Genomic DNA, 26358 nt, shown 5'->3' with positions numbered 1-26358 from the left:
AACTAGTTCTGTAAAGTACTGCAGGAGACAGTTCCCGCTCGTCATGGATGAATGTACCCGTTGTTGGTCAGATAACTGCTGGTTTTTAGATTTTACGACTGCCCTGTAGTTATTGATGGAGGTTGTATTATTGAGAAAAGTGAGCATACGTGATCAGCTCCACTCATAAACTTCCACTGATCTTTATCCTGGTAAAATCACATTGCAGCTCCAACACAGCTACTCATTAAGCTGACTTGAGAGCCAGCTCTTGAATTGAAGGCCTTTTAGCAAAAGTTTTATCTCCTCAAAAAATCCCTGCCAGTGATCCCTTACATCAAATCACAATCCCAGTTGTATCAGGTTTCCCCTGTGGTCTATGGCTCAGGAAACAGGATTTATGCTAGAGTACGAACCTGAACTCAGGATCCTCATATCGTAATGTGGACATATATTAAAAGTTGAGTTCTGAAGAAGTTGCACAAATGCACTAAAAAGGGTAGCGGTTGGGGACATTTCGTAAAAATATATGGCGCTTTTATTGTTGCCATAAATTCATCAGATAAATCTTTCGTGTCACGTGCACAAAATATGTTTTGAGTAACATGGTGGAAGCTTTTTTACATCAGAATGATGGAAGTGAGTTTACAATGATTTTAACTGCCAAATATTTTTTCCTAATTAATTTGTAGCACTAGGAAATGACTTCCTGCATTATGCTTTTTATGATGCGACTTGGCAATCGCTTTGTGCATGGCGTGCAGTTTCCTGCTATAAGTCTTGGCCTCCACTTAGTGTACAAAATGCACCTTTGTAAAACTCGATGAGCAGTCTGATGTGCATGACGTGCACAATGGAGATGATTTATGTGTCTCAATGAGAGGAACTCCATTACATTAGCTGCAACTTCGTAATGGGACATTTAAAAGAAGGTTTATTTTACACTTCAGGTTATACAATTGTCAGGAAATGTACAAGATGTAAAATGAAAGACCGGTGTTCTGCTCTACAAGCAGGTAAAATAGAAGAAAACATTAACAGCTTCACAGTACAGCAATGATGTTTATTTGTACATTTTTGGCATCTAACTTAGATCGCACATCAAATGCTATTCTACAGGCAAATGACCTGCATGCAACTTCATTTATTAAATGAATGAAATATGTACACGTGTTTATGTATGAAATATGAAAAAATACAATGTAATCCAGAAAATGTTATTTTAATTTAAATAATAGGAAAAACTAAAGAAAGGAAGTGGTTGTAGTTCTTACAAATGAGTTTCTGATGCATGTGTTTAATTTCTCTCGTTATTAAAAATCTGGCCACAGCAGTGAGGCAATAATATACATGTGTGATCAGGCAGTATATTAATACTATATGCAATGGAAAGATGTTTTGATTGATGATTTATATAGAGTGGAGTTGTGTGTGGTGACACGGATCTCATTGCACATGCCAATATCAAAAATACACTGCGTGTTTAAAGCCATGAAGACAGGCCTCCCAGAGATGATTAAGTTGTATTGTGTGTTTTGTATTGCAATAACATACCAAGCACCTGGCAACGACATCAATGTTAACTGCACCATGGGTTAACATTCATTCATGTACTGTAGGTTTCTGCTAGCTACTGTACGGTGTGTGTCTGTGTGCAGGGTTGTGTAGGTTTGTATAGGGTTTGCTGGGTGGGGTTCAGAGTGTGTATCTGTAGTTCAGTGTTGTGTTTTCCTACAAATACTTTGTGCATGCACGTGTCTCTTTTGTAAGACAGTCTTGGCCAACCTTATTCACTAATGATGAGTCACAGAAACTTTGTGTTTTTCGCTTTTTTTTTTTTTTTCACGCATCAGTGAGAAAGGTTGAAAATGCATTGATGGTAGAAGAGAGAGGAATTTAATCTGGCGTTCCTTCGTCTCAGACTTCAATGATGTTGATAGACGGCACAGAGGGATGAAACTGCAACAGACAAGAAAAAGAAAAATCACCACTGCTGTTTTAGTTTTTCTTGAATGCTAAAGAAATACTTTGATCATAGGAGACAAATGCTCTGCCTCTTGCCGATATGAACCCAGGTAGTAGTATTTAAATGCTGGAAGACTTCAACCACTGCGAGATTTTAGTATGGAAAAACACAAATAAAGAGGTGTATATATTGTAGCGTTTATTGTACAGTATGTTGTTCTTATTTTGGTTAATATGCTGCAAGCTAATACTGATCTCAAGTGACTAATTCTCCAAATCAACATCAAAATTAACAATCTTTTTTTCCCAATTGGATTGACCCAATTCCCAACGGACTGTTTGTACATGAAATTAGTAGAATTCAAAAAGTTCTAATTTACAAATTTATCAGATTCAGAGTAGATGTCAATTGAGAGATTTTTCAAGCGTTTATTTCCCAGTTACTGTATAGTACATTATTTTCCCAAGCCTTTCAGCTTTTTAGCTTTTCATTCAATTTTGTATTGAAATTGACAAAAATGTGGCCCTGTCTCCACACATCCACTCATCTTCAGCGTTCAGATGGTGAGCATGTGGTCGTTCTGTCAGCTATAGACACCTACAGTATTGACTGAGGGAGAGTCCTCATCTTAATGTCGCTGACAGAAACCTTACATCACCATCTGACCACCTAATGAGGACTGGAACAAGAGATAAGCCAGTGCGGTGAAAAATCTTACAACGGCTGGCCATCAGCTAATTTAAAAGAGAGAACTCAATATGTTGCTACGTTAAATCTGAGACAGAGGTCAACGCTCACAACGCAAAAGACCTCGATTATCGATCGGTCATGCGTATATCTGTCTGCTGCTCTCTGGCACTTTTTAAAAGGAAGGTCTAACACGCTCAAAGCTCCTTCGATTTTACTAGATTTGACATTTTTCACTGCAGGGACTTCTCGGTTCTTTCACTGGCCACTGATCTGCCCAGGGTTTCAACCTTAAAACCAAACTCTGTATTCTTACAATGCAGCAGTTATGTCCCACTGTGTTTTCTGTGACAAATGTGCTGCTTTTATGTATTTTGTAATCATCTATATTTAAGGTATTTTTGACAGCGAAGCTTAACAACTAAGCTATATGGTCAAGATGTCTTCCAGCAACAGTCCTGTCTATGTAAAGATGAATGCAAGCATTAAATATAATGAGTAAACAGTTTTGTGTACAAGTTATGTACCGGAGTGGCAGGTGTTTATACATAGCATGGTTTAGAGTAGATTTATGTTACTGTGAATGATTCCAAAAACATTTAAACAAATTAAAAATCAAGCTTTTATTTTTTTTTATTTCTAATGTTTTATTTACCAGTAATAAGAATAAACATCTATTTCCCTTGGTTTGACAAAATATTTTCGAATTAAACAGAAATAAGCATTCTCTCTTTTTTGCCTCCACATGCAAGCTCTATTTGCTAATCAAATTAATGTCCATTTATGTTTTGCATTTTAATCATGGGGATGGCTGCTTGCTGTTAATCTGTTTTTATTGGAGAGTTTGTGGAGGAGTAAAGCACTGGAGAGCAGGTACTGCGAGGTTCATCCTGAGTCAGGAGAGGTATATGTCGACCTAGGCGTGAGGGCAATGCAACATACTGACCATTATTCCTTAAAAGGCTTTTTTTAATCTAGCTGGCAGCAGCATCATGCAGCGGAGTGAATCCCGTTGAAACAAAATTGATTTGCAGCATATATCAGACATCCTCAGAATGTCACCGAGCATTTACTGGGCAATATTTGCATCACTGATCAAGCGTCATCTCTCAGATGTACCAGAATTTTCAGAACCACAGTAATAAGGTTAATATCCAGCATAAGCAAGTTTGCAGTTATGAAGTGCCAAAGAGGTGGACACTTCATGGCAGCATGAGGGGGCTGAGCACATAGATGAGGTTACATTAATGCTATTATTCAGTGGAGGAAATTGATTCTGCTGCAAAGCGTGTTTAAAAACCAGCACAGTAAACTGTAGAGCTGAGAGCCAGACATCATCAGTACTTCGCTGTGCACATCCTTCAACACATGAGACACCTTAAACACATCTACAGGCGGTAGCAGAACTGCTGTCTGTATAGAGAGACTCTGCTCTGTGTCGTTTTCACTCACCTTGCTCCTCAGCAGTCCTCCGCTGTGATGCTCTGGCGTGCTCCTCTCAGACGACGGCTTGGCCTTCTCCTTATTGTTGCTGGAGTCGTTGTCCTTGATGATGTCATACTGCCGGCAGAACAGGGCAATAACAGCTGCCAGGAGGTGAGAGACGGACACACGTGCAGCACACACACACACACACACACAGAAAGGAGGATAGGAATTCAGTCATGAGGCGGCATCTGTCACTCACAGACATGTCACCACTTCTTCTAGCTGAGCACGTTGAAAGGCCATGTGGATAATGGAATTCTGCTCCCAAGGGAGAGCGATGGCAGAGCCCTTATCTGAAAGTTCAGAAGACAGTAATTCTCCCTGGAGTTTACTTTGTTGCATTTTTGCAGTCTACCAGATGCAGTTCAGCCTCCAAGTTTGAATGCGCACCGTATGCTCACAATAAGCTTCCTTGCTTCGCTGAGGTTATGAATTTCTATGAGAACGCTATCATTAAATATTCAGGAACTGATATACAGTTCTAATGAGAGCTAGGGAGCTGTGAGAAATACTCAGAAGCATAGACGTGATTCATTTAATTTACAAATGATTTTTAATGCATCATGTAAGCACTCTGCAATATTGCAGCTATATGTCATTTGCAGTGTAACCGAGAGATGCTAATGGAAGCCAGGTCCACATTTGCACTCATATGTATCACGGTAAAATTACAGCAGTATTTGTGTAATTGTAAAGTGATTTGTCTGCGTTTAAACAGTTTGTTGTGATGTCGTATTAAAGTGCGAACAAATTAAACTGACACTTTCCTCCAGGATATCAGCACAAATTGGACAGCTCTGCAAACCATACTCATGTCTTTTAAAGTCTTCGCTACATTTTGAGCACTTTTTTTAACCAACAGCCACTTACGATACAGAGATGTGGCTTAATATAGAGATGAGATTGCATCATGTTATAGCAATTACCTAATTACTCTATAATTCAATTCACTTTTCCAGACCGAGACTAAGCAACGGAAAGTAACAGATAAGGATAAAAGATGAAAGACGAAAGGGTATAGAAATCAGAACAGAAAAGAACAAATAAGCGATTGAATACAGAAATAAACCAACTATATCTAACGGATTATGAATGCCTGTTAAAATGCAGGAAATAAGGTAAAGCTAAATTTAAACTTGAGTGGCTGCAAATGAGCAGTGGGTTATGAAAAAAAACACATTATTTTCATACTTTCACTCCCACTCTTCACTGCCTCTGCATTACTTTGGTTTCTCTCATTAGTATTATTTAATATCTCACTCAGGGGCTCAGGGGTGGGAAATCCTGCTCCTGGCTGCCTGTCAGTTATGCCACTTCTCATTGTGCCTCAACACTTCATTAATCAGCACACTTCCTCAGAGGAGGAGAAGCTCATTCTCGGATGAAGAGCTTAGATACAGAGGATGCTCAGAACAGCGTGATGTTGGTTTGACATTGCTGTTGTGAAACAGCCTTCAAGGGGACGAGATGTTCAGAGTTGTCAGATTTGTTTCTGCGTGTTTCACAGGTTTTTGGACTATAATTGTTCTGGATGAGTGTCCATTGATTAGTGGTTTATTGATGGGTGTGTCAATGTACTGATGCATAGCTACAAGATAATGTACAGAGTGAAACCTCTGTCAGGTTTGGGCCATTAGTCTTCATCATTGAGGCTGACAATAATTGTTAACACGTTGCAGTTCCAGTCCAGTTATCTTTTTGCTTATTAAGCAGGATTTTAATTTCACTATTTCACTATTGACAACAGCCTCTCAATAACATCTGATGCTTGGCATTGGATTTATCGATATTAGACTTTATTGACTATACAGTTTAAGTAATAACTACTAAAAGATCAAAGATACGTGTTACTGTGTCGCCCTGAAGGACTAGGAACTCATAGTTGCAGATCAAACATTAATCAGGTGCTTAAGCTGAGTACTGATGACATTTTGATGACATGACAATTATTCTATCAGTGTGGTAATATTAAAAACACTGATATTGAATGAAATCTAGTCACATGAACATGTAGACTTAAGTATTTGTCTAGAAGATTAAATATTCACAAAAAACACAAATACAGAAATTACTGTTGAATTTTTTGGCAGAAAATGTTATCTTCAAGTAGGACATTCAGTGCTCACTTTAAAAAGCTGATTGAGAAAATAGGTTTTCAGGGCCTTTAAAGTGTTTTTTTCTGATTTAGTGAATTGTGAAGCGAATACTGAATTGATTCCTGTATTCACCAAATTGATAATAACCAATACACATTCTAAAAACTTACCAGCCCACATGACCAAGACCACCACAATGATGATCATCTCTCCTGTTTGTAGATGCCGTGACTTATCCAGGCCTTGCACAGTTGGGTCATCTAGGAGAGAGGAAATATAGGGCATTGGCAGTAAATTCAAACTTCTGAACACTAAATACTGAATACAAATAACTTGTATAACTTGTAATTCAAATATTTAAATGCACATCAACAGAACGACATCACAAATAAAGGCCTCAAACATGATTATAGAGTTAATATAACACCCATGTGTCTCAGTATGAGCTGAACATTTTAACCCTCACAAAGGTTAAAAATGCTGTTTCCAGAGCTATTTCACTGGATTTTGAAACTAAGAATTGACACTATGTTTATCTCATGACTGTTACGCCATTTAACAAAAACTGTAATAGTCAGTGGTAGGCATTACCACATATCAATCTCTCGTAGCATTAATCCTCCTCTAAGTGGATTGACTATGGGCCTATTTCCACTCTCCAAACTATCTCTTAACCCGCATGGATGGAACTCTTCCAGCGCACCACTCTTCCCAATTGCCTCATTTAGTGAATCAAGTTGTCAAGAAAGTGGCCCCGAATGCCAGACTGTCAGCTCTCTTCACATGATAGCAATTATAGAGTGGGGTTAGTTGTATTGCCATGTTTTGTAGTCTTGGTAGTAGCATGGATGGGCATGTGAGTGGAGATAGGGAACGGGTACATGTACACAAATTTGGTAGTTTAAAAGGACCTCGAATCAAAGAGAAGTGCTTGATGCTAAGACTTTTGTAACATGGTGGGCGCTACTTGTAATCTCAACTTGGAAGTTAGTAAAAAAGATCAGTGGAGGAAACTATGTTGACCACCGTAGATATCTTTATGTATTAAAGGAAAAATGTGTCGCTTTGCTTATTTTCATTATTGTAGCCATTCTGACTATGGTTAACGTTAACATGGCACGAACCACCACTGTTGTAGAGAGCCGGGAAACACACAAAAAATGTATATAAGGGTCAGCAGCACGAGTTTCGAAACATACTTACATACATACAACATGTGTTTAAGTCTGACTGAACCTGATCTAAACCTAAACCTACCTACCTAACAGTGTGGGATCTACTTCCAGTACAACTTAGCGGCTAACAAAGTTATAGTTCACAGTAGAGGGATACTTCGTGATAGTAGCACGTATGTTTGTTGACAGGGCAAAACATCAGCAATAAACCTACGCACAACTGCTAAAATCATGACATCCACTTGATTTGGCTAACTCAGGCTGTTCCACATTAGCATATGGTTAGCATATCGCTTCATGGCCAGTATGGAGAGGAAGACACATTTAAACAGGATTTAAAAGAGTAAAATAAAATAGACAATAAAAATCAACTTTAATAGAATGAAACAGATACAACATGCAGCACAATGAAAATTACAGTGCAGTTACAATATGGTGCAAGATATGAATAGTCCCAAATAACTCTTTTAACCTACACGTGGCATGTTCTCTTAGTGTTGTATCAAGATACAGTACACTTGAAAAAATTTCAGCCAGTCCTTTAAGAGCCTCATCTACAATTCACCTACATCATCTTCTGTATCTTCCCATGGTAGGGTGAGCTCTACAGAGTCGATATCAGACTGCACATTACTCTTAAATGCCATTTCAAGACTCAGGTCAGTGCTAAGCATGACTGTGAGTTGTTCTCCAGTTTATTACACCCACATCTCCTCCATCTGTCTGAACCCAACCAGCCCAATAATCAAACATAATAAAAAATAGTTCAATTCATTTTGATTTTCTCAGCAAGTCAAAATCTAAAGACTGGAAGACTGGATTTATACCCTTACATGTTATTTCTGAAAACAGAGCTGGGTCCAAGCCTATAGAAACTACTGGTAGAAGTGTTGGGATGATGACAGCACATCAAAGGCAGTTTCGGTAATGGATGTAATCTGTGAGGCTTGTAGATTCTGCAGGACTTGCCAACTGAACATCTTGTTCTTGTTTACAGTTTTCCAGTCCACCTAATGATCTCACTTAACTTGAAAAAGTGCTGTGGTACAAGCATATTGTGTAAAATGCTGATACACAGTGTGTATACGTGCATATTTGATGCAGCAGGTTTCAAACCACAGAGTGAGTTAACACAATTTCCAGATGACCTGAATAACATGTCCTGCTGCTGTTTCATACATATTTCATGTTGGCACCACACTCAAATATGCTGTGTGATTCTTTGCTAGAGAATCACACAGTCGCTCCAATACACCAAAGAGTTTGTGTTGAGATTATTAGTCGACCTTCCTTCGACTCACTCTAAATCCCTTGATGTTGTGTGCGGCTGTGAACTGTGTCAGGAAACCATGTAGCAACACACCTGGGCTGTGCTATACTGGTCTCACATGCAACAGCTGGTTTATTCTTGCATTATGTTTCCTTGAAACAATTCATTACACTGAAAGTTTTACTGCCAGCTTACAAATGTGAGTTAATTAAACTATATTTGAATAATTAGCTCAAAGAAAGCATAGAACCAACTGAATTAAGTTCACTAATGCTGACTAAATGAATTTAATAGATTTAAGAGATTAACTTCTCGAATCAGTCACACTGACAAACGTTACAGTCAAATTTATTTTAATTTACATTTTTCTAAGTTTGATGAGTCAGTTCTTCATTTTACACAAAGACCTTTAAGCTGTGGCTGCCACTTTTGCACCAGAGTTTGTACAGCTCTTGGTGAGTAAAGGAACAGGAACAGTTCTAATATCACCACTTGCCTACTGTTGGTAAATCATTGTGCTGAAAACTTATATCTCTATAAACCATTAACTAAATATGGAGGTAAAATGATGCATCTGTTAACCTTAAAAGAATACGTAGTAGGGAGATAACAGTGTGCAGCACACCTTTGTCTCAGTGCTGGTAATGGGAGCCTACTGTAGATGTAACTTCTGACTCAGCAAAGACAGCTTGGCATGTCTTTGAAGTATCACACAGTAATTGTGTCTAAGGGGACCACCTACCTAGTTAGGTTTGACTGCTCAAGGCATCCATCCTTTGAAAATGTTCTTATTTTGCTCTCCTGTGTGAAGCAGTTTGACAGCTTGGTGGCAGCAGGTAACATTTTCATCAGGGTCATGTGGTTGGTTGGGGAATTATTTGTATAACATATTTGAGTATTTTTTAACTGTGGCATTACTGTTCATGCTAACAAAGGCAACACGTTCATTTACCCCCCTTTATCATAGATCTTAAATCTTTCACTGTAAATCCCTGTATTTCAATAAGTCAGTTCATTCTCTTTGAATTCTTGTGTTCGTTTCGCAAATTTGCAAACATACAGTAGAAACTGCTTGAATATCAATGACCTGTGCCAACATACAAGTACAATGTGCAAGTTTTGTCTGAAAGCCAGAGCCACAGCACAACATACTTCACTCTTGAAGGGCAGGCAAAGCACATACATAAATTCTCTGATTAAAAGCTTCCCATGGAACTAATGGAATGAAACAGACTTTGGAAAGACCTATTGATCCTGGAAAAAAAATCCACAGAAGCCTATTTAAATTCAAATTCTCCAGCAACACATGGCGCATATCTTGCCAGGAAATGCTTTATATGAAGTAAATGGATTCTGAATTTGGCCAGGCCAAGTATACATTAAGTGGCATATGCACTAATATGTAATCACATTATCAAAGAGAATTGCATTGAGGAAAAAAATAAAAGCATTATAGATTTATGGGTATCATGGCCCTGGCTCTTAGGAATGTCTGGTATATGCTGCAAATCAATTTAGTTTCAATAGGAGGCACTTGGCTGTGACAAAGGATTTCTGAAATGGCTCTGTGATGCTGCTGCCAGCTAGATCAGAAAGTCTTTTTAAGGGACAATGGCAGCAAGCAGCAAGAACCACAGAAAAAAATTCACATCAAATTAATGCACATTAAGGTTAATAAAGGATGTATGTTGTTATTTGCAGGAGGAAGCATTGTAAACATCCTTTCCAAGTGGGCAAAAGTTTGCTAAAAGACAGAACAGAAATTTAGATTATGGGAATAAATATTGTGGCCAAATGTTGATGACCTTGGAGCCCACTAAAGGATTATCATGTCTGTTATCTTTTTAACTTAACATTTTCTTGCTCCCTCATGGCAATAATTTGTCCCTACAGGTCTTTAATGGGTTCATTTATATTGTAATATTAAGAAGACTCAAGCCTGAACCAGGAAACTATATAATCTAATTATAGGCCATCATCACTACATCATCACAACCAGCGACCTAATTCTGGTCTTAAAATATGGGTGAACACTTGGTGAAAATTAGTCACTTCGCATCTCTGCAAAGCAGTGGAATTAGGTATATGGCACAAAAAATAACTGTTATATTGCACACTGCCTGTCTCTGCCCGTTATCTCAATGACTGCCATTGAAGCAATAATGGATATTATCTCATGTCTACAGCCTGTGAGCCTGCATGTTATGATGGTTGTATGATTGCAGAGTTTGTTTGTGAAGGCCAGAATTCCCGTGCATTGACAATGCATAGGCCTATTTCTTAAATTAGGTTTTATTTATCTGCAACAATGGACTTATGCTGACATGAGGCGTCTGTATTTATTGGCCTATTCAAAGTATTCTGTCAGGTCGATGGGTGCTTTCGGAAAAGCTCTGATAATTATATTGGTTAGTCATACTGATGACTTGAATGTTGAGTGAATGCTATGCTACAAATCTCACAATGGTAATTACAGTAGGCCTAACTCCTTGATGACATAGATATGCTAAACAGGAAGGTTAGCACTTGTTTACAATTCCCAGAGTGCAAAGATTGGGCTAGCTGTCAGGCGTTGGTTGGTTTCTTTTTCTTTCTTTCTTTTGTTTGTTAAAACCCTTTCAAACTGCAGTACAGCATTGTAATTGGTGGAAGGAGCTTCAGTTTTTCATTTTTGGACAGGTAAATAATCTAAATTGTAGCTGACATTGCCCATAGCCACATAAGCTAGCAAACCACACATAAGCTAGCCACATAAGCTAGCAAACCGCGATTGCCATAACATTGCATTCGCTAACATCTTGGTATGCTCTCGGAGTTCATTAGTTCACACATGACTGAAATACATGGATCAAATGACAAACATTTAATGTATAAAAATGTTTTTCTTGCTCCCTCTTGCTAGATTCACTAGATTCACTCTGAGTCAGCTTGTAAACAGTTTGGATACACGTAACTATTACTTTGAATAATGTAGGTGTACCTTTCGTTTTTAGGATATGTATCCTCAGGAAGTATCTCTGAAGTACTATTTGTTTTATCTTGCTGATGTTGTAGTTTACTTGGATACTAAGGCAGCTTGTTAACTTTTAGTTTTATGGATTGCACCTGTGGTTGAATTTCCCATCACGTAAGAAGAGTAAATTTGGTCACTGTGTTTGTCTTTGGAGTCATTCAATAGGGTCCTTATCTCCAATTGGTTTAATAAATAGAAGTAACAGTGCAACAGGCTATCTATTAAAGGCGTGTTAATCGCAGCTGTTATGTGTGGATTTTTCTCAGTGTGCATTGTGTGGGTCGTGTATGAACAGAGCTCAGTCCACAATAAATTTACTGACAATATCAGAGTGAAAATGTACAATGACACAGAGCCACACATGAGAAGAGAAGTTGAATAATAAGTTGACAATAGTTAAATAAAGAAATTTGATGTGATTGGATTGTGAAAATGGGGCATGAGGAGTCAGCAGTGCTGATGTTAGATTTATGGGACGCTGACACTGATTGCCTCTCCAGTTACAAAAACAAACTCCCACAAACGAAGCTCATCCACTGAATGGGCTGTTTTTTTGACCCACTTGGCTGACTCAAGGGACCACAAATCCTGATTAATGTTGCGTAGTGAATCTTTTCTTGAAAAATTTGTAAGGCCCCGGCCATAAGTCTTTTCATGCTCAGCACTTTGCTCCAATATTGATGGTTGGTACGCTTTCTAAACTCTGTTGCTCTTACCTTCAAAAATAAGCACAGAAAATAATTTCCTGAGTATTTATTGTAGAGCGACAGGAAAGGAGTGTAATGCCATTGTCTGTATTAGCTTAATGAACAGCACACAAGGTTCTTGTGTTGAACTTGAGCTTGAATTAGTTTCTTTCACTTTGGCTGATCTTGCCAGCTTAACTAATCGTACCCAACCTGAGTCAGCTTAAGAGAAACATTCACGATTCACTTGCGTCAGCACTTCCTGTATTCAGACCATAAAATACCAGAGGAAAAATTGTTTGATTGTAGACCAATGTCAAACCCCAGCTACCATTATTTTAATAGTTAATGCATTTGGCTCATCCCATAATCATGGCTGAACTAATGCAGAGAAGATTAGCAGTTCAGTTTCTTCTGAAATGTAGGCTCTTCCCAACTGCTTATAATAGAAAAAAAAATAAGCTTTTTCTCTCTCTTTCCTCATCTGTGCTGTAAGAAACTCAGAGCTATACTAAACCTATTCTCTGTTGGTCACGGTCCTCATATTTCCTTCAGCCTATGAGCTGAACCCAGACACTGAGTCTGAAGTGTTTTAGAGTGTGTGTCAGAATCCTGATTAGGCACCAGAAGTGATATAGAGTTGCATAAATTCCGAGAGGAGCTTCCCTGCAGTCATGCTCGAAGAGTCTGTCAATAATGAATTGGTGTCTGGGAGAAAATAAACCTGCCAGAAGCACATAGAAACCCCCCCATCCCCACGCCCAACCTCCCAAGAGACGCTGTGAGAGGAGGCTTCAGGTTACTTGCACTTATGCGGGCACTAGCCTTTACTGTAACACATTTTCGATGTCAGGATGCTTAAAAGCATTCAACAGCCAGAAGAGGCTTCAGCACAACAGAAGGGAAAGCGTCAGTAATGGGTTGCTGCTGTCTGTGCCCTGGGAAAAAGGCATGAGGCAGATCATGTAGAATTAAAAGCAAAGCGTTATGTTATGATGTTATGTAACAGCACCGTGAAAATACTAGTGCAGTGACCTGTTGTGACCTCAAGAGTGTTGTATTTTGACAAACTTAATAGCATCTTATTGACTTGAGGAGAGATTCTGAATTAATACAATACCAGGCAGTTAAATTATATATATTTTTTGTTATTATCATTATTATTATTATATAACAAAACCAATTTTTGCCTCTATTGACACAACTATATCAGGCAGATATCACTTAGCATGCAAGGTCCTCATAAGTTTGACCACAATGGCTATTTTCAGCTAGTGAAGGGATATGTCACCCAGTGCAGCCCTGTATGTTTGCTGTTTTTCATTGTCTTTAGCCATGTTAGCAGTGTTGGCCTATTGGTTTTGTCCAGGCTGTAATTTCAAAACAACTGTTGGTAGCAAGAGGATGAATCTGAATGATCTTGGTGATGTCCTGATTTTTCATCTAGTACCGGTGTACCTTGGTTTATGACCAAATACCTGCAAAACCTTATTATTATTTTTGGTGTTTTTAAAGGATTTGATGCTGACACTGAAAAGATGTTTTTGAGGGAACACAAGCACCTACCTGTTGTTGTCCCTGAAACACATCTTTTCAAATGAACTTTGCCATAGATAATTATCAGTGTGTCTCCAAGCAGCATACCTTGGTTGGAGCTGTTGGAGGGGAAGCGGTCCGATTTCTTGAGGGTGCGAAAATGGACCTTCTTGCTGGCTTGGCTTTCCCCATAGAGGCCAATCGACTGAACCTGGATGATGTAGTCTGTCTCCTCCTCCAGGTCCCAAAGAACACAAGAGCGGCTGGTGGTGTTGACCTCCCGAATGAATCGCTGCATGTGTCCGTCCTGCCTCTGGGTATTGGAAGGGCGGTAGAAAACAACAGAATGGACTGATCTATTGAGTAGACAAAATTATCAATACAGTGGCTGACGAGGTGATCAAGGTGACCAAACACAAATGTGTCCAGCTCTCTTCTGTCAAAAGTCATGTGGCATCACTTTGAGTTTCATCTTTACAAGGCAATGCCGTATCAATGATGTATCACCCTCAGACGTCATAAAAAACACTCAAAACAATCACTGTATATGAGGCATGACGATGTGAGGCAGAGGTGACCAACCAGAAAATATTCAAAGTGCTGGAGAGAGACATGCTGAGTACTTTATTATATTAACAGTTGGCACTTTATTTTCACCATATGGAGTCTTGACTGGAAATGGAAAAGCTGTGGAGTCAATATTCTGATTAATTTGGACTCCAAGTACTTCCAGACACAAGCTCTCAGAGTTTGTCTTTGACCTTTCAGAATGTTATTGGAGCAGTCGAGACCCAGAGCTGTGTGAAAATGATTCCTCCTGCTCGCATGCACTGCTCTGTTTCTTAGTGTGCTCTCTAGCCCATCTGCACTTGAAATGGCTTTGGGCCAGGTGTTATTTTATGTGTTTTTTATGGCCCTGCTTTACTGAGGGATCTGATTTAAAAAAAAAAAAAAAAAAAAAGCTTGTTAGTCACAGCAAACAATGAAAAATGTAGTGATTAAGAAGCCATATACACTCACTGCAATTACCGAACGTGTTCAAATTCAGATGCGTAACATGATGAACAGCCCTGAGGAGAAACATTTGCATGTTGTATACAGCCCATCACTCACGCCGACTCAATGGCAAAAGTTAAATGGCTGCATAATGTTTTGAGTTGCATAAAGCATAAACACGATTACAGCAGCATATGGCATTCCATCATTCAGTGTTAGCATTCAGTGGTTTTCCTATTTTAAGCCTTTGAAATCTTTTCATCTTGGAAAATGCAGTTTGGCAGCTTCACATACTTATATGCATTCATGCTGCATCCTTGTTTTCTCTTGACAAATCGACCATGCCAAGTTTTATTCTAACTCCAGACTTGAAGGCAAGATTTAGTCAGCTTTTCTCCATGCTGAGCAAAGCTTTTAGGAGTTCCTAAGAATATGCATCCAAATGAAAATAAACACATCTTATTACTTGTGCATGTGTGCTACTACTTACTCAGTATGTTGGACCAAGTCACAATTCAAACTGAGAAGTATTTTCTGAGCACACAATTTTTTTTGTTTATATAGAGATTGAATTATTGTTTCATCTTCAAGAAAATATTTTTTCAGTTTCCTATACGCTTTTTTATACCAATGTATTCCAGAGGATATCAAGAAATGTTACACAGTAGAAAACTGATTCCAGGTGCTGTTCTTCTTCGTACCCACTGCCTGTGTGGCGTGCCAACATAACTTCAACAGGACACGATGAAGGCTCAGTGCCAAACCACAAATGGCTATAGCTAAAAATAAAGTTGGTGCCATATTCTTTTTTTTGTACTTGTTCTGTCAAATTTTCCATGGTCTCTCTGATTGACATCACAAGTTTAGAACTTGCCTGTTGTGAGATAGAGAAGCCAATTATTATGTCTCCCTCTGGAACCTCCCAGGATACAGTTGCCGAGTCGGCCCGCAGGTGCATGACAGACACATTGACAGGAGCTGGTGGCCGGTCTAGAGGAAAGGAAACAGAAGCAGAGAGGTCTGTTAATCCATCCGCTAGATATCGAATTATGCATGCCATCTGTGCCCAAAGCGCACCGGGAAAGACTCTAGCATTACGTTGGCACTAACTCACCACAGGTGTTTGTATCAAGAGGGTATAGCTGATTCTAACTGTTTGTAATGTCAAAGTACATTTGGTAAGGGTTGTGGAAAAACACTGAGAACATCTGTATCCCCCCTAATCCAAGTTGAGTCAACATGGTATGGTGTCTAAAAAAGGCTTAGAAATAGTGAGCAGCAGCCCTATGATAGACTGCTATGACATTGTATGATGTCATAGCCGCTGAGTATTGTGGAGTTTTTTTCTTGTGGGACGACTCAAGCCTCAAGAAGTGATCCAGACTCAGTGTAATTTTTAAAGGCTAGCTGTGTTCTGTAGTTTTGTAGCATTAGCACAAAGCGGATGTTGGATTTGTTTGGAGAGGAGCTGCAATGAACGTTTATTCAGTAGATTCATCAGTCAAATACTTTTCTCAATCATCCATTAATTATTTATTCTATAGAATATAAAAAAATGTCAAAATGCCTTTCAATTTCCAAGGGCCCAAGATAACATCTTTAATTAGCTTATTTTGTCTGACCAGAACAGATCAAAACCCAAAGATATTCAATATATTATCACATATCACAAAGGAAAGCAGCAAGTCCTGGCAATTGAAAAGTTGGTACCAGTTAATGTTGGATATTTTTGATTAAAAAAAGTTTTGCCAAACTCAATACTGCTCAATATTAAACAAACAGGGAGAATATACTTAACTCACTTGCTTGCATTTCATTATGACCCTACAGAATTAGTGAAAAAAAAATCACAGGTATGCGTCACTTTTTTTTTTCACATTTTTCCTTCAAACCACCTCCTCCGTCACCCTGACAGACCGGCCTTTTTTAAAGTAACCACTGTGTCCATTTCATGTCCACCCCCCTCGGACGGGGTTACATCTCTTCGCACTGTTATTTTGCAGCCATCTATCATGATTTGGTTGCTGGTGTAGGCGCTGATTGCCAAGTGGGGACAAAAGCCTGGGAAGCAAAAGGCAGGAGAAACAGAGGGTGACAGATCTAATAGAGGGGCCTGTACGGCTTTACACTCTCCAAGCAATCGCCTGGGTCAGATGGATAGGTGAGATGGGATTGGCCGGGCAGATGGGGACCTAGAGGCCCTCCACAGGGCTTTTGTTGTTAATATAGGTCTAATGGACTTTGTGTGTTGTCACAGAAGGTAACTGATGCAACATGGACAGGGTCAAGTGAGTGGAAATATCCTGTGCTGTCAGATATGTGAAAAATCATGACAAAAGCAGACAATACACACAGCATGACAGTACAGTATACAGAGGAACTGTGGTTGTAACCACAGCTGCTCTTTACCTACTAGTAAGTAAGATTTTTAGTTACAGCTTTTTGCGGTTTACCTCAAAGCCAGTATTAATTGACGGTTGTACGGTCAATTTGTATTTCAAACACTTTTATTAACTCATGGGGCATGGATGTAATAACCCATAATACAGTTGTTCTGAGACGACAGCCAAAGGCATGTGCTGCACAAGGACAATATTTCATTGCAAAAGTGCACTTGAGAGAGAAAGATGAAAGACAAAATGATGAAATTGGGAGCCATTTCAAATGATTTGCCGTTCCCGAGCTCAGTCCCTCTCACATCCCTCTCCTCTTATCTCACCGTGTCTCCCCTTTTATCTCTCTCTCTCTCTCTCTCTCTCTCTCTCTCTCGCTCTCTCTCTCTCTCTTTCGCATCTTGCACTTCTGTCTGTTTTTATCTCAGAGACAATCAATGATGGCCTCGGTGTTCGGCACAAAAAGGTGACATTGAGGCAGATCTAGAGACCCTCAGGTCAGATGGGGGCTATCAGTCTCCCTGTCTCGAGTCCTCGTGGCACTATGAGCCACAGGTCAAACAGAGGCATGACGCTCGGTTCCTCGGGCTCATGACACGCTTGGAGATTGGTTTGTGTAGGGGGAGTGAACGAGCTGAACACGGGGCCAGACTAATGCTGAGCTTGAGAGGAAATGAATGTTCCAACTGTAGAGAGAGCGGGGAGAGAAACGGGGCTCGGCTGCTGGTAGCACTGGAATCAAGAGGTGAAGAGGTGACGTGTGTCTCATTTGGTCCATTTAATGAGAAGCTCCTTTATGGAAGCAGGTGCTGTAATGTGTTAAGATAGAAGTACCATAGGTTAAGAAGGAGGGTGAGTCACATATAGCATAAATTGTCTTTGATCTTTGGAGAGCTATTGGGGGGGGATGAGTCATACATATATTTACAATAATGGTTCCCACGTCCTTGTGCCTTGGCAGGGTCTAAACGACTGCTAATTTTGTGTCAAGAACATTTGATGATCACGCTAATGATCCAATAATCTATAAATGAAACTTACATCACTCACACTTCAAATGCATACCTAACAAATGGCTGCTCAGATGCCGCACATGGTTTTGACATGCCAGAATTGAATTTTTTTCATTAGACCTCAGCTTTGCATTTATAAAAGCTGCAGAGAAGCTTTGATTCTTGCAGCCGCATCATCCCAAACACACACTCAACAAGAAAAAACAAAGAAAAAAACAATAATTTGTTTTGTAAGGATAAATCTGATTCTTTGGTTAACAAGCAAACGCTATCAAGCCTTGATCGCCGCAAGCTTTTTGTCCTGCGGTGCACGCTCATCACGATCCCGTGCAACATTTATCTGATACAGGTCACATTCGTTTCTCTTAAAGCTCATTGTCCTTTAGGTAATGGGGGTTATAGACAGCCCCGCACGGGCCAAAAAGCAGCCAGTAACTATGATGCATTGTCTGCGAGTCATTTACCGGTGATTGAGCAAGTGACGGTTCAGTTGAAGCGGGCCATGAATCATCACTAATGTATAAGTGCCCTCTTCCTACAGTATATGATGTTTCCATTGCCAGCGGTTGAGAAGGGCAACTATATTTTCACCGATCTTGGTGAGGTGACCTTATAAGATAGAGAATCAGATGACATGAAGCCGGCCAAACTAAAGCTGACGTGTTTTTCATCCATTTGCTATTTTAGAAGCTTATGATAAATAAGAGAGAACTGTCTTGATGTTTCCAAAATATAATCACTGTTGACTCAAGAGCAGACAACAGATTTCAACTGTAGCTAAGTGACTTTCTAATGCAAATATTTTTATTTGATGTGACGTCCAACTGTCCAATCCTCTTCCCATTATTTCCCCTCTAAGCTTGTTTGATGTCCCCTTCTGTAATAATAAGTGCCATTTGTGATCACTTCAATATTTGTTATTGGCCACATGTCCCGAGTATAAGCCCCACTCCATAGAATGCATTATGTAAGATCTGAAATCAAACAACAATAGGTCACAGTGGCCGAGGAGTGTGTCAGTGCAAACAAATGGTATGACCCTCTTGGGATGTGGGTGCACTGCCAGGATGAATCATAGCATATAGTCAAGGCCCAGCACATTAGCTGCTCCCCATCTGCGCAGAGTGCACACAGAGAGATAGTGAAAGTGCTGCTGGGATCTCTGAATGGCTGACAAGCCACGTGGAAAGGAGCCCAGTTTGAATTTGTTACGGTGAGGTACAGAGGTGGTATCTTATATGTTGACCTCTATATTTGCTCGTGTCGCACAATTGGTTGGTTCACAGCATAAGATTGGAGATTGTTTGGAAATATTCTTTACGGTCAAACTATGAATTTTTAGATTTGCCTGAGCAGCTTTTAATCGCAGACCACCTTAGATAGCCATGACACGCTGAGTAAGTAAACAGAGGCAGAAAAATGAGACGTGAGAAGAAAATTGGAGATTACATCACCTGTCAGATTCACCAGGGACACACTTTGACAGGTGACGTGTCATCTCCATTTTACTGTTTCCAGGAGCCAACGTCTGTGTTTAATCTGATTCTGCCCCGAGAAAAGAATTAAGGTGGAAATTTGTAGTCAGTGAGAAATGTAATATAGCTGCCTTTCTGTGTTTGCTTCTTGCACCTGGGTTATTGAATGATCGCACTCATGAGAAAATAAAATTGCCACCTCTAATTTAAGTCACCCTCATAGGAAAGTGTAGCGAGTGTGAAAGCAGAGGCAGTGGACTATTCTAATTGGTTGGTGGCAGAAATCCTTTGTAGATTAATGTGCGATTGATAAATTTCATATGTAGCGGTGTGTTGACATTTTATACAGCCATTTAATCCATTTCTGCTCGATGCTCTCTTTTGGGAAAACAACATAAAAACATTTAGGAGATAATTATAACGTGGTGTTTTAAAAGCTCAGCTGCTCATTTACAGTTTGGAATGTGATAAATGGACATTTTACGCTCTGTAAATGTTCCACACAAAGAAGAGAAGCTGCTACCGCTTGATTTTACAAGCATCAAGTCTGACATGAACGAGAGCTCAACTCATTATTTAGTGGACATAAACGCCTCAAATGATTGATCAGTTCACTAAGGACACAATTCAACTTCCAAAGGTGCATAAATCCTATTGCTTTAAACACATTTAAAAGGCAGAACACTGCGGTTTACCAAGGTGATGGTCTCTACACTCCTGTGTTATCGATCATATTTCAGTCTCAGTTAGCTCCAAGCCGGCGACAGTTTTACAGGGCTGCATGTAATGTGATATTTCTCTAATACTAATAAAGCCTTGTGAAACGATAATGTTCACTGACATCTTCTAAATAAAGGCACTAACTCATAACAGGTGCCATGAATTTTGATGTGTTTGCCCAGTCAATCTTCAAACGGCTTCATCTGCATGTGTTTCAGACTCTGTGGAGGGAAGTCTAAATGTTCTCCTCCGCACAGCAGGGGGTTGTCACACAGCTGCTCGCAGGTGTTGCAAATCACCTGCTAGTGGGGCTCTTAAGCAGTGTCGTGCTGGTTTTTTTTTTTTTTTTTATCTCAGCCGCAGCACTGTCTGCCCCCATATTACCTCTGAAGACCTTTTTTCTTTTGTTTCATCTCTGAGTCCATTCCTTGATCCCGCTTCTCTTTAACATGTCAAAATATACCACGTTTCCTAAACCTTGTACTCCAACACATTAGCATCTGTCAGTGTAATGCAGTAACAGCAGTATGAAGTACCTTTGTGGAATATAAGATGGAGAGATTTGTCCAGCCAGGTGTGGCTAAGTCCTTTTTCCTGTACATTTCAGAGCCTCTTTTCAGAAGTGCCACTTACTGCCCCCTGCTTTAGGTACACTCTGTCTTCCTCACAGACCCAGAGGCTGTGAGGCAGCAGTGGAACCAGATGGGACCAGGTGCCAGTCTAAGGTTAATGTAATCACTGGCCAAACCCTGAGGCTTTTCAGCTGCAGGCTAACATTACTTCATCATCACAAAATTGTAAAGGCTAGCAAGCAGCGACACGCAGGAGTGGATTTGTTTACGATCAGGTATCAGGAGTTTGTGGCATTCAATTTATTGGCTGCAGTGGGTTCTGCCAACGAGCGTGATCTAGAGTGTGGCACTCATAACACCAATATAAAAGCTAGGGCTGAATGAAATCCAGTTATTTTTCACACATTGTAGTCTATTTTATTTCTGTGTATTTGTAAAAATGTCTGCCGTGTGACAGCAGGTGAAACAGGAGCAAACATTGGCTCCAACACCGAATGTCTATTTGCCAAGAATGTGTCACCAGAATTATGAACAGCAGATTGCCAATTTGACGAATGATATGAGCCAGGCCATCCAAATAAATCCAATAACTTCTAATTTGCATTTGTTCAGTGTCTGAAGCTCCGGTTCGGCCTCATGTGGGATTCATTTTCTCGCATGCTTGTTTTCAGACCATGGAAATGTAAATACGGTTACTCACATTCAAGTATTTCTTGTCAGATTGGAGCTAGAAAATGAGGAAACTCAAACATCTTGTGTGGGTTTGCGCCATTCGTCTCAGTCTTGGTTTACTCTGGCATTTTGCTCAATGACATTCAAACATCAGAAGCTCAATGTTAATTTAACACGTGAACATCTGCTCCAAATGTTAGTTAATGCCGGTGTGATTTTTATGAATATGAATTCATCAATCCAAATTTAAAGACCTGTGCCATGTAGTTTTTTTTTTTTGTGTAATCATGACTCATGCTGAAAAGCGGGGCTTAATGGATGAGTGAGAACAAATTTCCGTAGGTGAGATGAAACAAAAATTGACTTTATTATATGATACTTTCACCATCATTACATAATTTTGGGCGGCTTTTAAATCATTTAACTAAATTTCAGAAGTGGTGTTACCTAAGAGAGACTTCAGGGAAATTGTGCTGCTTCTTGCTTCATTCTACTTGACGGTTTTATGGACAAACCTCATCATGACCCAAAGAGACTTACAATTAATTTAGACCTGACTGACACGTCACTGTGAATCCCACAGTCTCATTGCAGGCAGGCATAGGGACTGACAATAATGAATTCCCCATATATTTTCATTTACTTTGAAGCTCATTGCACCAGCCACATTATATGTATATTTATGAGTGCCATGTTTATTATTTTAATAGTAGCTTTTCCTGCTCTTGACAACAACCCCAATGCAGAACTCCACTGAGATCACAGATGCTCCTTGAGTCTCACATGTCAGTGCCGAACATGACAAAAGCTCTGAATCTTTCTCTCGGGCAGACAGCACATGACACACACAGAAACAGTGAAGTGCCAATCTGATTCTCTCAAGGCGCTATCACATGTAGGACTCAGTTCCCTTGAGAGAAAGGGGGAGGAAGTGATCGAGGTAGACAGTTAGATAAAGAGACAGAGATACTGTAGATGCATGCGTACAGAGGCAGTAAGAGAAGATTTCTGTGGTAGGAATAAACACTAAAGTCTGAAACCAAGCTTGCAATTATAAGCACTCAAACATAAAAATACTGTGTGTGTACACACTGTTGTAAATGAGGCCGTACAGTTCAAGCACAAGTGATCATTTTTACATGTTGGCTCTGCAACTGGTGTTTCTGTGACACACTCATTTAGAGAAGTAAATGACTGCATGTAGAGCTTTGTTCAGTATTTCTATGATCTAAATATTAGATGGTCTTTCTCTTTCCTTAGTCAAACAAGACTGAGAGAAAAGTGGCTTCCAAGTGAGCAGACGCAATGGGACAAGGTTGAATATGGCTATGGTGCAGATTCTGTCTATATAGGAAATTATTGCCAGGTTTTATTGGTGTAAACCTGCTAAAATGTTTTTTTTTTTATTAAATGCACAACTAGGGCAAACTGCCAACGTTATTTGTAGGCTTATTAAATTCAAATTTTATACAGAAATGATATTTCAAAATAGACACTGTGACTTGTTTTTGTAAATGATTAAAAGAAAGTAAAGAAATGTCTGAATAATGATGATATAAATCTGGTTGAACAGGTGTTACTGGCTGAGCTGCGTATTAGGATCAAAATATAGTTATATTATAAATAAGTAGAGCTGAGCATTAAAAACTATTTTAGGTCTTGTTTCATGTGTATGAACGAATTACTAACAAACACACTGACTTATCCACGTTTTGTAATAATGGCGCATTATACAAGGCTCCAAAGTGCACAATAATGAATTTGACTTATACTCACTCGCTCCTACAAAGAACATGTCGCTGCCAAAAAGCAACAGGACCACGGAGTTGACCAAAACAAGCAGGCGAGCCATGTCTCGGTGGATATCGTTGCTCTTCTTGGGTTAAAAACGCAGGTCTCCTATGCTTGAAGGACAATTAAATGACTGTAGTTCATTTTTATATCATGTTGGAAATTCCTTTGATGGATGACTGAACGGTCACTGGCTGAATCGGGGCCCGAGCTAGTCAGTTCAATACACAGATGACCGGCGAAAGTGTGGTACAAATGGTGTCTTCACAAACATTTTGTCAAGCCCAGACGGATTCTTCATTTAAGGTTTAAATCCACAAGTCCTTCATCCATGTCCTCACGCAGACTGAGAGATGTCCGACCACATCTGGTAGACTTCCATCATCCTCATGGACCGTGGATCGTCGGTGAGCCCAGGTATGACCAGGTTCGGTGGAAAAAAAAAGATGACGCTCACGGGGTCGTCTGTCCCCCCACAGACTGAGGGGACGCCGCCGGGCAGCGATTCAGCACCATGGACAGCGCCTTAAGTTTCTCCGCCTGTCCTCTGTCTCGCTCCGCAGCTCGCTGCTTTCCGGCTCAGACCTGAATGTGTTTACTGGTCACCCTGCAGTCCTCTCCCGGTCCCGGTAGCCTGTGAGACCCTCAGGTTTCTGCTCAAGTGCACGCACAGCATGGCACGATTAATCATCCACATGTCATCAGAGGAGAGCAGCTACACCGCCTACCTGGGCTGCAGCCACCACTCACACTGGAGCATGCATCTCCGACTGTTTTAATATTTCAGTAGAAAAAAAAAAAAAGGCAGGAGCCAATATTTACCGCAATAGGGTGAGGAGTGTTGTTACGAGGTTGTTGGGCATGTGCGGGAAGCAACAGGGACTGAATGCATTTTGTTGTGCTCAATGACAGAGGGATTTGAGAGCGAGAGATCGTTAGCGATGACTGTTAAACATTGTAGTACACTTCTGTTGCCCTACTTCATTCACTAAACTGTCGGTGATAAATACTGTGTAATAAGCATACACTGCAGCAGCGCCCTAAGGCACACTCGGTGTTATCAGGAGGATGAATCATGTTGATAAGCTGAGTGCATTGCCTCGTGGGACGACCCTTTCACGTCAGATTGCTTGTCTATAGGGAATCTGCCAGCACATGCAGCGTACTGCAGTCTCTATTCTGACACAGTGAAGAAGTCATCAAAATGTGTGTGTGTGTGTGTGTGTGTGTGTGTGTGTGTGTGTGTGTGTGTGTGTGTGTGTGTGTGTGTGTGTTCTGCTCATGAATCAGAGTATTAACTGGATATGTGAACCAGATCTTACAAATATGATTTAATAACTAGAATAAAAAGGGGTGTGTGTTGCTTTGTGTGTGTTTGGTTTCATAGCTGTGCCAACTAAATTAACTACTCAAAACCTTTTTAGTGGTCAGGAAAAGATTGTTTTCCCCTCTCTGAGGTGTTGCCATGGTTTCTAGTTCTCACCAGTCCTCTTTGAGCCAGAGCACAGAGAATAAAAGAAAAGAAAGGAAAAAAAAAAGCTAAATAAGCCAGATATTAGATATTGGAGTTACCATGACAGCTGCCTATTTGTAGCTGACATTTCTGTGGCATTTATCACAATAAAAGCTTTTCCTCAACAAAGACACTGAAATGGTGTTATTGTGGCCAGCAGTCAATGTTTTTTTTTTCCTAAATGTGAGTTAAAGTTCAGTTGTTTTTCCAAACTTATTCCAGTTATTTATTGAGCTCAACTGTAATCGAAAATCAGCTGCATTCTTTTTTAATGTAAATGTCATTTTACAGTTTCAAAGTTTTCAATCTAGAGTTACATGATAGCTTGTTTCACTGCAAAATAACCTGTTGGTCAAATCAAGGCTAATCATGATACTGCCTCAGTGTGAGACTCAAAATCAGGATGAAGTCATTTGCTAACAAAGTGCCTAATTTTAACCACACTCTAAAATTGTGATGATTTTTCAGAGAGGAGGGAGAGTTGTTGGCTCGCACCGCAGCTACGCCTCTCTGTAGGATGCTGGGGATTTATATTCCTCACCCCTAAAAAGAAAAATCTCCTCGCAGGCTCTTTTCAGTCCTGTGAGATGTTAACCATCCCACATTAAACTGAAATACCACAGAGTGATGTAGCACTAGTCCTAAAATCTTCAGCAGTAACGTGAGCCAGAACCGACTTGGCTGCATTATATTCATAAATTACACTAATCATTGGTACTCAAGTGTTTCCAACAATGACAGAGATACAAGCCTGTCATGAGAGCCAGTTGCTGACTTGTTGGAAAACAACATGACTGATTTAGGACGGAATCAGTACTACAGTATCAGTCACAACAGACCTTTCCACAGACCTTTCCTCAGACCTATCCTTTTTTTTATATGGACGTACACACTGAGGATCAACAAGAGAAATACACTTTGCAGTTTTCTGTATCAAAATAAATCTTTTAGTCCAGTCATAACTGTCTCTGCAGTTAAATCTGGGTCAGTCCATCTTAATCAAAGCCAAAACTAAAGGTGGCAGTCAAATGCAAGAGCTGCTGTAGCTAGTGGAGGTAAAAGTTTAAACAGGGTTTAATTGTGGATTACCTCATATTATTTAAGGTTTTCAAAAAGTCATTGATATGAGGGTAAAAAAAAAAAAAAAAAAAATCACAATTGATCAAAGTGGTAGAGACTTTCGAAATGATTTATGGCAGCATTGAAAAGAGAATGACTGAGTGCGTGTCCGAAAGGTAACAAAAAAAAACTATAGAAAATGTGCTGTAATGAATTAAATGACCGGCTCACGATAGAACAGAAATGAACCATACAAGC

The 26358-nt window shown here is 39.8% G+C and overlaps 1 protein-coding gene across 1 annotated transcript; it reads right to left on the bottom strand.

Moving 5' to 3' along the window:
• Positions 1-890: 890 nt before the first annotated feature.
• fndc4a (fibronectin type III domain containing 4a) lies at positions 891-24464 on the bottom strand. The gene is made up of 6 exons (XM_056363617.1): positions 23514-24464; positions 15767-15882; positions 14005-14209; positions 6387-6476; positions 4085-4218; positions 891-1938 (listed from the first exon to the last, which is right to left on the bottom strand). The coding sequence occupies exons 1-6, from the start codon at positions 23587-23589 to the stop codon at positions 1897-1899; spliced, it is 663 nt and encodes a 220-aa protein (XP_056219592.1). The 5' UTR covers positions 23590-24464; the 3' UTR covers positions 891-1896.
• Positions 24465-26358: the final 1894 nt, after the last annotated feature.

This window comes from Seriola aureovittata, chromosome 19 (genome assembly GCF_021018895.1).
Source record: "Seriola aureovittata isolate HTS-2021-v1 ecotype China chromosome 19, ASM2101889v1, whole genome shotgun sequence".
NCBI lineage: Eukaryota > Metazoa > Chordata > Actinopteri > Carangiformes > Carangidae > Seriola > Seriola aureovittata.
Note: the sequence above shows the minus strand (reverse complement) of the source record. Positions and strands in the feature narration are given on the sequence as shown.